At 38.1% G+C, this 16,100-nt stretch overlaps 1 protein-coding gene across 1 annotated transcript; it reads right to left on the minus strand.

Moving 5' to 3' along the window:
- Positions 1–4,391: 4,391 nt before the first annotated feature.
- Positions 4,392–4,640, minus strand: LOC122086066 (dolichyl-diphosphooligosaccharide--protein glycosyltransferase subunit 4A). The gene has a single exon (XM_042654761.1). It carries the CDS (start codon positions 4,638–4,640, stop codon positions 4,527–4,529), a length of 114 nt encoding a protein of 37 aa, XP_042510695.1. The 3' UTR covers positions 4,392–4,526.
- Between the last annotated feature and the right edge of the window lie 11,460 nt (positions 4,641–16,100).

A 16,100-nucleotide genomic window follows, 5' to 3' on the forward strand; every position in this document is an offset into this window, starting at 1 on the left:
TTTTTTTTCCTCACCAAAGTTTAATTTAGGGTTCTTCGTACTTTTTATTGTAAAGATTAAAAGAATGCAAATATCTAGGAAGAGCCTTCCCCTTTTTCTTCTATTTGGCTTAACAAAAGTTCATTTTAGGGTTTGTTTGTGATTCTTCTTATTCTAAAGTCTAGAAGTGAAATTTGGTATGCGTTGGAATTAGTGGGAACAAACACTAAAAAAGCTAAAATCAGCGTTAGTTGAACAAAAAGTGCATTACCCATGCAATGTTTCAAGATCAACCCAAACCGTTTCAAATTAACTAAGAGTCACTCTAGCTTGGTTTTTTTGGTTAGTGAATGATGATCTCATCACATACTTATTCTATCTCAAATTGTAGAGTGAATGATGCAGTACTACACAACTGAAAGGCAACTTATTATATAAAAAAGAAGAAAAAAAAAAATGAAAGCCAATTTATTTCTTGAACTTGATGCAGTAAACAAAATTGCTGAAGATAAAGAACTGGAATAAATAAAAATAAAAGAAAATAAGGGTAAAAGAGTGTCTCTTGGAGATTCGCTTACCACGGACTTTAAATTCAAAATGGGAGTTCATCAGAAACACAAATTATCAACTTACTCTTCAAACTAAAAGATACATATATATGTATAAAGGAGAGGGAAAAGAGCTGTTGTCCACTGTGACTACACGCCCAGCATAGCAACCCAGCCTATTGATGCTATATATCTGCATATGCCTGTAGATCATAAGCAAATAAAGTGTATAAATGTATGCGTGGGATCTGTGATGTGAGGGTCGGTTAGATCATCCAAAATTGTAGGCCAAATGCTTTTGTAGGTATCTGATGACAATGATGGATGGATGAACTCATTCATATGATATGATATAATTACTAACATCAAGATTTAGAATTAATAATAAAAAGAGACAATTAAAGGCAATAATGTAGGGATCTTGATTCTTGACCTGTGACATCTCTGATGGCCTGTCCAAAATCATCCAAAATAGAGTAGTAGGGTTCACTATAGCTAGGCGTGCATGCATGTCAACCTTGTAAGTTGTAATCAACTATCTTATTCAAGTAAGTGATTACTCCATACACTCCACTCCGCTCCAGTGTCTGTGTCTCCTTCAAAATCACTTTTATTGAGGGTGAGAGAGAAAAAAACTAATACATGCACCATCAATATCCACCACGCTAAGATGATTGCTAGAGTTACAGTCTCATAGGTATAGAGAAGCTAGCAAATGCAATAGCATCCTCTCTCTCTCTCTCTCTCTCTCACTACTCTATTGGCAGAGATCGATCGATGATCTTCTTTATATTTTGCTTTTAAAGGAGGGTTGGAACTCAGTGTCCCTCCCACTTGGCTTCTGTGACAGCTCCTTCCAAGTCTTTTAACACATTTCGAAACTTAATTTGATATAGTGATTTGTTTTGGTTTAGTTTTCTAATTATTATTAATTATCTCCAAACTTTGATCGCACCTTACGTGGTAATAAAAAAAAGGGAAGCTTTGGTTACGTCCTCCTCTTTGATGTCATCAGCACATTCCAACTGGGAAGATCTGTGATCCACTAAAATACCTCTCTTAGATTTTTTTTCTTGTTATTCCTATTCAACTACCTAATAGGATTTTATTCACGGATACTAGAGGGATAGGAAGAATAATTTAATAAAAAAAAACATATTTAATATAAATTCAGACTCATATGACAAGGATCGATCCACTAACTTCCTAGTGACTACTCTTCAGGCACTAGATTCACTCCAATACCCTATAGAGGTAGATATTCATCTTGATCTGGCCCTTTAACCTTGTAATGAAACTGGGCGCACATATGGGATAAGACTAGTCAGATATAAGCCTTAAACTCTCTCTCTCTCTCTCTCTCTTATCTTTTCTTGGTAAGACTAGGTGTAACACATAAATTCAAAATTAAATTAAATTAAAAAAAAAATCCGGACAAATGGGTAGAGGGACCCTCTCTCCCTTCTAGTGGAGTAGGGTTCACCTAACATGCTAAGGTCATAATTACTTGCCCCTTAATTGTATGAGGTCAATAATGCCCTTCAACTATTCTTGAAACCTATTCTAAGACAACCTCACCCATTAATGAAGGAATCTTTCCTTGATCGAGGGTAAAAGGACATTCGATCCTAATTCTTATCTGCGTTAGTAGAGGGAGAGTTTTCTGTCCGGGAGTGTGGCTTCTACATCAGCACGGACCAATGAGAGCATCCATAGAAGCATCAATAGAGGTGATATTTTTATCTTTCATAGGGGATGAATCAGTCATTTCATAGGGTCTTGTAAGGAGCCACCCTGACAGCTCTTTTTTCTCATATATGTGTGTGTGTGTGGAGAGAAAATTACTACCATCCATGCAATCTTGCGCCCAGACACAATTGATGAAATGACCACCTTACCCCCCTATTGGATACCTGAATATACACTCTCATTGGCCTCACACATTGACCATACTATTAGGTAGCGTTTTCTCTGCCTATCATATTTGGTAGACTCTGTTGCCTCTCCCGATTAAAGGTGATTGGCTATAGATTTTATAGTTTCCTTTTCACTTCTTTCTTTTTTTTGTTAAATATATTAATAATTCACTGAAAGAAAAATATATAAGTGCCATTTTATTCTATTAGAGCTTCATAAATGGTCCATTGGATGACCTAACCTGACTCTTCTTCCCTTTCTCAACTATAACAATCCAAAGTTCTAATTTATCAAAAAAAAAAAATATATATCCAATTTACTCACGAAAAAAGAGCAAAAATTTGGGTGGAGATCCAAAATGAACACTACTTTAGTTCATTTAATAACTTCTCTGAAAATCAGGAGGCTTTATCACCCTACTTGCATTTTTTTTAATGGAAACGCTACTAGCATTTATTATGATCATGCCAACACTAAAACCACATTAACAATTTGAACTATGCTACCATTACCGCACAAGTATATACAAAACGTGCGCAAGTGGATTTAGAAGGAAGTAAGATTTAAAGAAGAAACCACTAATTAAGAATCTTAAGATACATGTGGGTCTCCCATCGTGGGCCATGCATCTCCAAATAGGTAAAAATTTTACTAGTTTTTGCCTCAAAAGAGATTAAAACAAGGGTTAATGTTAATAGAGGTTGATTGAGTGCCATCAACATCTATCAAAGTTCTAAATACCCAAATCCAACCAGAAACAAAACCCTTATAATATTAGCTTAAACAAGCAAAATATCTTCACTCTCAACTATCAAAAGTTGCGCATCAACGTTATGTATGAAGCCCAAGTGAAACAGCCCTTGAACATTTCAAGAAAATAACCTGAAACTGCTGCTGCCGGTAGACAGATACCAGACTTGGTCTCAGGTTGGAAAACCCACGGGAGAGGAAGGATTGGGAGGGCAATACTCATCTTTGGATCGCCCTAGAAATTTCAGGTCAGATCGATTACTCGTTACCCACTTGAGAATTTGAAACAGTTCTTTACAGAGCAAGTCCCAGATGGGCGGTTCTCCAACCACCAGTTCTGATTGAAGGCTTCAAGCCCTCGACTGAGACCGAATGGGAGTGGCGGAACTCTGGGGATTGATTGATCTATGAAGGGGCAGCCCCTCTGCCCTGAATATCAGGAAGAGATGTAACCCAACGAGCAAAGTTAACTCGCTGATATGGTCTGCTAATATCACCTCAAAGCAGAGCAGAGTAGCAAGGGATTAGCAACAGGAATGAAGAAGAAATGACGAGAGGAGAGAGATTCGCACAGAAGAGAACGGGGTTCTCGCTGGGAAGAAAGAGGAAAAGAGAGGAAAAGAGAGACGGGAAGGGAGAGAGAGCACACCAGCCAAGCAGGCTCACACTACAATAATCAACTCAAAACTCCATTCTTCAATGAATTGGGTTAAAAAATAACTTCTAAAGCTATTAACTCATAAACTAGGAGACTAAAAACTAAATTCTAAATAAAAGAAAGATTACCTTGTTATCAAAATCCTTCTAGATACAAAAAAATTTAACTAGACCCTGGTCAAGGTTCCAAATAATTCCCTATTTGTCTTCTCTCGTATAAGACAGAGCATGATCAATATCATTTGATTACTTAGGATACCACCTTTGTTCATATCAAGATTGATTCCTGGAAGAATATCTTCGTGATTAAAGTTGTCCCTTTCTCAATAATGTAAATTTTTTTTTTCCTGGTATACAATATTCAAACATCTACTTGATGATGTTTCTATAACAAATTTCCATTGCCATAATAGGATTGTCAATCATAGAAACAAAACATGCAATGCACAGAAATTTTAAAGAAGAAGAATCACTCAAAGATCCATCGTATTACCCAACCATAAAGCAATATAAGAGTACAATTAGTAGGAAAACTGCATATAAGATATAAAGAATCTTAGCTAAGTTAATCTAATTACTATTGCAATAAAATCCAGTTACAACACTTGACACCATTTTTATGCCATATAAGGTCCAACTGAATCGTCAAAAATTATGTAAACAAGAAACAAGTGCTTAGTTCCCCTCATATTTTGGGTCAGCCGTCACATAATGGTAAGCTATTATTAGCACAAATATAAAGATGCCAAGAAAATTGGCAACAAATCCAAGGTCTTCGTCGTCAATCATCTGAAATGAAGACATAAGAACACCATGTATCAGTCAAAGTTGTTCAAAATAACTGCATTAGTATCACTACTTTTAATACTTTACAACAATCGGAAGGCAGTTTTTTCCCTTCAGCATGTCAACAGAAATTGTAAGCATACCAGTTCAGTAAACTCAGTAGGATCACTACATGGTTTACTTCTCAGATATCAGAAAACATTCAGGTTGGAAATAAAAATGCATCTCCTACAGAAACAAAAAATTTATACGCTCAGCTACCATTGCATGTCAAAAAATACCTTCCATAGCAGTTAATTAGTCACTGGTATGGATCCATCAAGCCCGTAGGAGTTGAACCCCAATTATAGGATTCTCACTAGATATAACCTATTCCAACAGATATATATAATGAACTGACAACTGATTCACGTCAGAGAAGAAAATTAAAAAGGGGGAGGGGGAAGGGGGAGGAATATACCAAGGGAAGACCAGAAGGACTTGATGCAATTAAACAGAAACACAGTATACTTCTTAAGGATTATTATTTTATCTCACCTAGCAACATAGAAAGTATATTAGCCAACAACAGACAATCATATCTATATCCACAAGAGCTTAAGGTTTTCAAACCAAAAAAAGAACTCAAGGTTTCCAAAGAAGACTAGTAGACTTGATGTATCTCCCAGTACAATTAAAGAGATAGAAGAAATACAGGACAACAAAATAAGATAAAACTTACAAACAAGGGCTATCTCTGACTTTAAACCTGCTGGTACAGAGATCTACTTTGTACCGAACATTAACTAGTTTCATAAATGATTAGGTAAAATACAAGAGTGTGTCCATGAGAATTGATTTGGCATAAAGAGAGCTTTAAAACAACAATGAGAAAGCAACAAAAGACATGGTTTTAGGTAGGAGAATTTTTTCTAGAACTAAACATTTGATTGATAGTACAAACCTAATCCTCTACACCTGTTTAATTGTTCATATCAAATAATGGTTTCATATTTCACATGGATTGCATTTACTAGCCTACAAAAACAGAGAAAGAACATGACTGGATCATCACCTTAAAAGGAAATAGAACATCTGCTTTTCATAGTTCAAGCCTCCCCTTCACATCTCAATTTCTTCAAACTCATAAGAGGAAGGACAGCGAGGAATCCGATTCAATAAAAAAAAAATTATTTAGCCAGGGGGCGCGCCTCTAGCTTTTAAGCTTAGCAGTGTGGATTCATGGGGATGGGCACGAATTTCCTCAAGTGAAGAGTATAATCTCCTCAACTTAAAGGATAGATCCTCTTCAAATGATTGGTTGGCCTCCTAATTGGTCTCCTTTCTCTCCCTCCTACCCTTCTTATTGTTTCTATAACCCAGTCAACTTCAAAACTCTTGCTACTCAATATATAGAATTCAACTTGAAAACCTGCTTAGTCAAACTTTAGTATATCGAGTTCCAGTTCAACTCTCCACCTGGGTTGCGCAATTACTGTGTGAATGTTTTTGTTGAACCTTTTTCTAGTAGCATTCCAGAATATCATATTCAACGTGAAACTTCAAGTGCAAGTTCTTCTTCCAAGTTGGAAACCAAAACTAGCCAAATTGCATAGTCAATTTGAGAGAAATGACTTCTTTGCAATTGCATCACTGCATGATCCTATAAGCCCTACCAAATAATGGTTTCAAGATTCATATGATTCTGATTAAAACAAAGCAAGTTCTTGAATTCTCTTAGACTGTTCGGTTGTTTCTCTCCCTCGGCTCAAATGGTTTTTCTTTTCTCTGAAATTCTACTTCAAAGTGAAGATAAGCTCCTTACAACTTGGAAAGGTTTGAATTTCAAGTTTTAATAAAGATTTGAATCCTCACATTAATATAAAATTTTCATAACAGCACACCCAGAAAAACAAGAAACCAGAAAGCAAAAGAAAAATCTTAATACACAACTAGTTTAGCCTTAAAATATTAAAATATTCTAAGATTCACATAGACCTAAAAGTGTACAAATATAGGACAGTTAAAATTGCATTAAATTAAACGGATCCCAGTTACCATTGGCTCCTTTGTTGCTAAAGGAAACCCTTCCCTCAAGGATGAACTTGGAAGTTGGAAGTTGAGAAAAAAGCGTTTGAATTTATTATTTTATTAAGGAAAAAAAATGCAGTTGAAATCTTGAAGATTATAGATAGAATGCAATCGTCTCCATGCTTAAAATATAAAACTGAAAGGGAAAAGAGAAATTCCCAGATAAACATAAAGATAGGACAAGGAGAGACGTAAGATTTACCTTCCCAGTACGCTTCAAGAACCCTAGGTTTTTCCAAATGGATGCACGAACCTAGACTGTCTTAGCTTCAATCCTCAAAAGGATCGTTGAAAAAAATTAACAAAAGAGAGAAATCAAAAAGTGGGAGAGGGGGAAGGAAAGAAAGAAAGAGGGGGATGTCTCACTGCACAATATGATACGCAATAACGGAGAAAAAGAGCGATCGGGGATCGGCCGTGGGTCGCTGATGGGAGAGAGAGTAAGCACCAGAAGCACAATTATTTCACCGTCATACATTCAACTAATCGACTCAAAATATTTGCCACGTGGTAGGTTGGATGGAGATGAAAATTTTTACCAAACATCCAAGAGTACTAATATCTTGAGAGCAAAATTTATTCGTTTTTTTTTGGTAGAAAAAAGAGTATTAACATCTTCGTACTTTGGCTTTCTAAAAAGGACAAAAAAAATCTGAGGACAAGTTGCCCCTATTAAAATGGATAAGAAGAATTAAGATGGAGATAAGGTCCAACGATGGCTTAAGGCCTTGTTTGCTACTAATTCAAATTGAATTAAAATAAAAAGGGAAATTTATATCCACCACTCCTTGCCTTTGCCCCTATTATATCATCTTCCTCTCATTTCGTTTTTTACATTTAAACCCAAAAAACTAACATAGTTTCATTGGTTTGAGGTTTTTTCTGTTAACTTGAACCTAATTTTTTAAAATTCCTAGAATATCTTTCTTTATTTCTACAACCTATGAAAGAGCAAACATTTTGGGGCTTAGGTTTTTCAACTTGGTCTGTGATTCATCATCGTAGGTTGTTCCGGCGAACATCAAGTTGTTCTGACAATGGGACGAATCTAACTATAGATTGTTCCGACGAAATAGAGGGCAAAGGTTTTCTTCAAGAATTGAAGCAAAGCAGTAATACTAAGCCAATGAAGGAAGAATAGCATGACGAAAAAAAAAAAAAAAGACCAGTGCAAGACCAGTGCAAATAAAGGTGTTTCCACAACTACCTCTACTGGTACATAAATAAAATCCCAGGACATATTCTGGTTCTTGAAGCCTTGCATATTCCTTAATTAATCCATATCATAATTCTCTTACACCTAGCCATTCTTTCTGAAATTCCATCATTCTTTTATGTTCTCAAAAATTCTTTATAGTTGAACAATTGATTTGTTTTAGAGGAAACAAACAATAAAGAGTATTGTGAGTGAGAGTGAGAAAAAAAGAATAATACTCTGTTCAGCTATATTTTCTATAAATGTATATGGGCTTTCTATGAATGTTGATGGGCTTTCAACAGCAGGACAGAGGTATTCTGCAAGAATTGAAGAAGAGCAAAAAGACTAAGCCAATGCAGGTAGAAGAGTAGGGCAGAGGTATCATAGGAGCAAAATGGGAGAAAAAAATTGAACCAAATACCTCATACCTTTGCTTCACCGGAGAGTATCTGTTTTCGCCTGAGGCTATTGACTTCGCCGGAAGGAAAAGCACCTCTCCTTCATTGGATAAGGTAACATTCAGTTAGGGTTGGGATTTGGGGATTTTTTTTAAGGTTCAAAAGGTGTTAAAAGGGTAAAACATGTAAGAAGGGTAGTTAGGTCTTTTTAAATTCGAAACTAACACTAGTGAAATGGTATTAGTTTTTTGGGTTTAAATGTAAAAAAATAAACAAGAAGGGGGTGATGTAATTGAGACAGAGGCAAGGGGTGGTGGTTGCAAATTTTTCAAATAAAAATTTATTTAGAAAAAGTTCTGACTTGCAAGATAATGGAATCTTTTCATACACCATGATGTGATCATCCAACTGAACGACGCCGAAAGCACCGTCTCCAAGTAAATCTAAAGGATAACGTTGTGGTTTAAGATCATTTCCCTTCACTGGGTAAAAGAAAACTTCGTCCCAAAATTTTTCAATGGTAACTTACAGTAAAATAAAATGAAATTTTTTTTTATATTAAAAAAAAAAAATCTTGATTAGCACCAACTTTAGCAATTGGGTTGGGTTTAGCCAAATCCTGACCCACCCCATTTAAATCATCGTTGAACTCCACCCCACAACACACCATGTAATATGCATAAGATTTATCAATTTTAGAAGTCAATTGGAGTGGAACCCACAGGTTAATTGATGAGGTCGGTCATTGCTCTTTATAATAATTAAAATCTTAACCTGACCTAGACCCTATTTTGGTCAGACCTACCCCCACTGGGACAAGTAGGGGAGGGTCTCCGTCTACCCTACTCGCTATTGCCATCCCTAGTCAACTCAAAATATTTACAACCATAAAGTTTCTGAGTCACATTTCAAATTCCATAGTTGAATTTGTCAAATGACAAAATTAAGCCGCAAGAAATTCATGACTATAAAGAAGAAAGAGCACATATAAAAAACAGAGGCTATTTGATTGAATTTAAAGCTAAGATTTGACAAGTGGTCATTTTTATATTGTTTTATAAATATTTTTTATGTTGTTTTATAAATATTCAATAATAGAAATCATCAGATCACACTTCCATATAGCAACCAAGATAACATTCATAACAGAAAAATTTTCGCCATAAAGAAGTTGGCATTTTGAGTAATTGGTTAATACCAAACAAAAATTCTAGGTGCTGATTAGAGGTAGAATTAAAATACAATTATATAAAATATGTGAAATCCACACCATATAAAAAAAGCAAGAGTGACTATTGCGAAAAAAGCTATGAGAGACAAAAAGTAAGAGTGACTATTGCGAAAAAAGCTATGAGAGACAAAAACTTGGTGATATATTTAGGATTGAGTTTCCTTACACCCATGGTGAATGGATGATTAGGGCCTTGGGAATGGGGATGTGACTTTGGACCCTTGGATTAGGGGTGTCAATCGGTCGGGTCGGTTCGATTTCGGTCGGGTTTAATCGGGCTTGAAGACTTTCAAAGGTTACACCGTGTCCTCCCATTTAATTAATCGGGCTTAGTTATTGAGGGCATGGTACATTTTATATTCGGTCGGTCGGTCTCGAGCTATAATCGGGCTACCTTAATCGGGCTTTAGTCTGGCCTTAACCGGGCTACGGACATGTTTAATGTTAAACAGGCTTTAACCGGTTTTTAAACGGGCCCTCTTTAAAATGTGCTCTCATATTCCGGCCCACTCATGCAAGCCCAAAAAAATGACAATAAATCAATAAATGATACCAAATATAACCATTATTTAAAATGTGAACATGTCTTTTACTTTTTAGTTTTTATTCTTTAATTTGGGGGGTAAAATAGGTATTCTACAATCATTAAAGGGTCGGGCCAAGTCGGTGCACAATAGGCCGGTCTCGGTCGGGCATTATTCGGTCGGTCTCAGTCGGGTGCCCGGTTGTTTTATGGTTGTCCTTGTTGGCAACTCGGCCACGTGGCGGTGATGACGTGGCCAGTTTGGGTGACGTGGATGAAAATGATGACATGGTAGTATCCAGTGTCACCGATGAGATAACAGAGCAGCTTGGTATGCATGGAGTGGTTTAATACATCATTAATAGGTGGTGCGGGTTTCTGGGTCAAAACTGGTAAAATTGGTCTATTTACGATCGAGGGCATTTTCGGCAATGAAAATGACATTTTTGGAAGATCGGTTCTTCATGAAAAATATAGATTGTAATTTTCCTAGTCCAGTGCATTTTATTCCGTCACATTCCGATACCGTATGAAGAAGTTACGGCATTTATGGCAGTCAAGGGCAGTTTCGGCATTGAAGATGAATTTTTTAAAGGAAGCGTTCTACATGTAACAATACGAAAAAAATACAATCTTTCCAACGGTTCTGATTTCATCGCATTACGATTCCGTATGAGAAAGATACGTCATTGGAAAGGTGTAGGGGCATTTTGGTCTTTTTACATGGATGATTCAGATGATTGAGTCTTCTAAAAAGTCGTAGAGCATCCAGTTACGATTCCAATGCACTTCGTTTCATCTCGATCGGATATCGTATGAAAAAGTTATAAGCGTTTCCGTAAAGTCGGTTCGAAAATCCATCAGTTGCTCTCGGTGTTGGGTGGATTTTTCGGATTTTATTTTTGAAATTCGAAGGGCTTTTGTGTAATTTAAATATTTTGAAGGTCTGAGTTGCAAGGGGTCTTTAAGCACTGAAACATATGGAGGCAGGGGCTTGATTGTAATAAAGAGGAGTAAAGGGAAGTAAAATGGACGGCCAAGATTCGACCACGTAGGCTTGATGCCCATCCAAAGGCTGCTGAGATTTTGGTGTGATATGGACGAGATAGATGCTTGCGCGTGGAATTTGATTGGTTAGATGCATAATTCTTGATGCACTGGCGCTACACTATATCAAGGTATGTTATTGTGTTTCGCACGTGTATAGAAAGTATAAAAAGGATTCCGATCTTAATGATCTCATGAAATCTGATTAAAGCCATCATGGAGATTCGGATCCAACGGTCAATATTCATTTTCACTTTTGTGAGTGGGAGACAAGCTCCCTTAAAATCCGGAAAAGCAACCAATCATAGATCGACAACACTTCTGACGATGTCAGCGCCTACGTCATGATGACGTCATCGAGATTCAAATCTAACGGTTTGGATCTGTTGTCCGTTGGTTTAATCGGACGGCTTGGATTATAAGATCTCTTATATGAGATCTACAGTCAGATCTCGCCCCTGTTGCGCGCGCCGCCGGTGTAGCCTACGCCACCCGTACGAAGATTCCATTTCGGACTATCTCATTGCTCCAACTTCAAAAGGTCATAACTCCCTCATTTTAAGTCGGATTTGGGTGAACCAAGTTGCAGCTTCTTCGTTTTTTCAAGCCCTACACCATGGAAGCAAGAAAAATGGGTTTTGAGTGAAAGAAAGCTACGGTTTTGGTAGGAGAAGCTTCCCCCTCTTTGTTGGTCCTTGAATGAACATACATTCTTGATGATAAAATGTTCTTAGGCCATTAAAGAAGGTAAAAGAGGTGGTTGAAGTGTGTTAATGGTACATTAACTCAAAGCCAAGGAAGAAGAGAAGAAAGCAAGGATGTGTTTGCTTTGAAGAGCAAGAAGCCAAGGAGAAAGAAGGTGTGAGCACCAAACTTGTCAGTACAAGTTTCCAGTCATCCCAGGCAATCGGTTGTGAGATTCTCTAACCCTGGATTTTACATTACATGTATGTATGTATATTAGGGTTAGTTGTGGATGAATGTATACATGCTAGGTTAGTTGTGGATGAACTGTAAGCATGCTAGCTAGTTGTGGATGCATATGCTAGGCAGAGCTTGACTGTAGGGCATTGATATAAGCCCAATTTAATTGTATTATTTATTATGTGCTTAGTGGGTGCTAAGCACCGGGAGTGGGTGCTCCCGTGTAGTGGGTGCTACACATTGTATCGGCACTACGAGTGCCATCTCAGCTTCGGCTTGAGAAAATTGGGTGTGGGTGCTCCCGACTGTGGGTGCAGTCAGTCAAAAGTAGTGTATTGAGTAGGTACGAAGCCTTTACAGGCACTACTCCGGGGATGTAGGCAAATTACCGAACCTCGTAAAAACCCTGTGTTGTGGGTGCTTGTTGTTTGCATTTGATATTGANTGTGGGTGCTCCCGACTGTGGGTGCAGTCAAAAGTAGTGTATTGAGTAGGTACGAAGCCTTTATAGGCACTACTCCGGGGATGTAGGCAAATTGCCGAACCTCGTAAAAACCCTGTGTTGTGGGTGTTTGTTGTTTGCATTTGATATTGAAGTGCGTGGAATGTGGAATGGGTGTGCATACTTGGAAGTGCCTATGAGAGGCTGAGTGTGCATACGACTGTGTACAAACAGGGACAGGTATATCAGGTTTTTCTTGGCCAGACATCAGACAGGTTTTTGGGGATCGGAATTGGACTCACTGATTCACCCCCCCTCTCAGTGACTGCCAGGTTACAACAGGTAACCCCTCTCCTTTGTCCTTATTATTTTTTTTTACTTATTATTTTGATGCATTGAGGACATTGCATCCTTTAAGTATGGGCAAGGGGATAGTTCATGAGTTGAATCTAGACTTAGGCTTAGGAGTAAGTTTGCATCCATTTTGAAAATTTTGACAAATTAGTATTGTGAAAAGAAAGAGAAAGAGGTGATTTTGGCACCCTATACTTTGAAGTCATAAAAGTCTTATAACGAGGAAGGGAATTTAGATACTACCCGAGGTAAGTTTCTAAAAAAGAAAAAAAAGAAAAAAAAAACACTATCTCCAAAAGAGACCTGATCATGTGTTTAATCTTAGTTACACGAGTCCTAGTTGGGAGTTAAGATTGGAACCGAGTAATCTTGCATGATTTACATTCTGCTCTTTGATCCAGTTGTAGCCTGAAGCTGTTTTTACTCGAGTAAGTAAGCCTGAGGGCTTTCCACCTAGTTCCTTAAAGTCATCTGATTTGAGAGTAATTGGCCTAAAGCTCGTTACAAGGGCCAATTAGAAAGCTTAAGAGGTCAAGACATTACATGGATTGGAGTAAGTCGTCTAAAAAAGAAAAAGTTTTTGAGCTCATACTGCATCAATTTCTGAATTCAGATATATGCAACCGGAATGGTTTCCAATGCTACTTAGTAACTTGGGTGTCTGGTGCAAGCCATGCATGTCATTCAGGCTAACGTAGAGGAGGAACAATTGAGTTCATTAACTAATGAAAAGAATGTGTAATGGTGATGTAAAGTACCCTGGTTTATGTCTGACCCAAGCTAAGGTCTTTTGTAACCTAGAAGATGCTCTTGGCCTAATCTCTATGAAATGGTGTTGGTAAGAAATAGAGTGAACACAATAAGGAAGCTCCTTAATTTGGAGGTATGATAGTTCCACAACTTGGAGTGAGATAATAAAGTTCAAAGTATGGGGGTCCATAAGAATCTCAATCTCAAAGCTTAGTTATCATGTTTATTGTCAATTTTAGAATGGATGTATTCTTTACCTTCGCTTAGGAAAGGATCAACTAACACTTGAATTTGTTTGTATATTCCTTGCAAACACTCAAGAGACAAAACTCGTCCACTAGGGTCTAGGGTTTAAAGGCTTATTGCACATGCTAAGTGCAATCGTGATTCCTACAAAAGTGAATTAGGTTTATATCATACCCGCACCCTAAAACTCCCTATTTTAATGTTCAGGTGTGGCACTGGAGGACACCATTACTAGTGAGTACTGGGTTGCATCCGTCTTTTGCTAAGGAAGGAAGGGCGACCCCACTTGCACCTACTACACATGCTTAAGTAATTGGAAGGGATTTCGAACCCGAAAGGAAAGGTCAGTTGAACCTCACACACACTAGAAACCCTAGAGAAGACCCCACTTAGTCTGAGGAGAGATCTCCATACAAAGTGACTAGTTCAGCCTTCACTGGCTGATGGTCACCTGCGGATGGAGCATCCACCGGTGAACACCATACGGTGAGTGCAAAGGCCAGTTTTGGATTATTTCATCGTGGGACCTGAGACCTCAAGATTGTGCACCCCAAACCCATCCACATTGATGGAACAATATGTTAGGGAGTTGATTAATGTGGCAGGACATTTCAAAGCAGACCCATTAGTGCTGAATAGCAGAATAACCCGATATTGGGTAAAAACCCATTAATTCCCCAAACAACTCTTAGTGGGACTTAAGTCGCTATAAATAGGACTCTTACCATTCATTTCTTCTCCTACCAAATTAGAAACAAGGAAAGGGAGAAAGAAAAAGAAGGAGAAGGAGAGCAAAGGAGGAAGGAAGGAGGAAGGCTAGGGCTCCATTCTTGAGGTAAGCCCATATGCTCATCTCTCCACACACATACTCACAAATCTCTCTCTCTCTCTCTCTCCTTTCCCTTTCACTCTCTATTGGAAGTAATGGAGACCCAACCAAATCCCACTTACCCAACCATAAAGACTACATAATGGAAGGAGGAAATTAGAGTAAGAGACCTACATTGGCAAAGTTATTCACTCAACCTTGGGTCTAAGGATAAATCCCTATGAAACCCCTACCCAAAACCTAGGATTTGGGAATTTGAGCAAATCCTCTATGACCTAACATCCTAACCTAATCCTAAGTTGGGGAAAATAAAATTAAACCTATGCATGGTGTACGAGAGTGATTTCATGAGCTATTAATAACCATTCTATGAGCTCCACCTAAGTCTTCCCTAATTTAGCTTAACCTAGACTTGTGTATTGGAGAAATTGGGTGTATCTTCAAACCCTATGTTGATCCACTCACTAATTTCACTAAACCTAAGCTAAGTGAAGTGTGTGAAGATGCCCTACATGAAAACCAACCCCAAAATCACAAAACTCTATTTGTAAACTATACAAAAGAGGGAGAAGGGAGGAATGGAGTTGGGAAATGACATCCCATTGAAAAATACATATTTCCACCACCATACACAGGGACCACAAGGCCTATAGGTCTGATTTGGATAAGAAAACCCCGATTTTAACTTCACTGGATGATGGTCACCGGCTGGCAATAACCATCCATCGGTGAAAATATTACAAGATGTGCACCCCTTTTGGATTTATCCATTGGTGAAAACATTACAAGATGTGCACCCCTTTTGGATTTATCCACCGGTGAACTCACCAGTAGATGATCATCCACCAGTGAAAATATTATAGGATGTGCACCCCTTTCGGATTTGTCCACTGATGAACTCACTGGCGGATGATCATCCACCGGTGAACCATTGTAAAGCTAATTTTTAATCCTTTTATTGGGGCATGAGTCCTAGTGTCCCACTTCTCTATGAATAACCAAATAACCTAAAAACATTATGTATCCTAGGAGTGGAACTGAGAAGTGATGGGATCACGCAACATGAAACCATCAACTATCTATTGTCATCTAGAACTCGAGGTGAGGGGATTTTGTGTGTGCTTTTATAGAATGCTTGTATCATAATGCATATGTGGATGAATTATATGATTTTGCATGTTATTATATTATTCCTTGTGTAAAGTGTTGATTGGCATAAGAATGTGGATTATGATTATGCATGTGTGTGTGTGTGACTGGGATGCAGGGTGGCCTGTGGTGGGTGCCTACGGCACTGTATGCCCAAGGTGTGTGTGCGTGTGTATGTGTGTGTGTGTGTTTGTGTGATTGGGGTGCAGGGTGGCCAACGGTTGGTGTCGGTGGCACTACATGCTCAAGGTGAGTGTGTGTGTGACTGGGGTGCAGAGTGACCAACGGTTGGTGCTAACGGC

The sequence above is a fragment of the Macadamia integrifolia genome, chromosome 8, assembly GCF_013358625.1.
Source record: "Macadamia integrifolia cultivar HAES 741 chromosome 8, SCU_Mint_v3, whole genome shotgun sequence".
Lineage (NCBI taxonomy): Eukaryota > Viridiplantae > Streptophyta > Magnoliopsida > Proteales > Proteaceae > Macadamia > Macadamia integrifolia.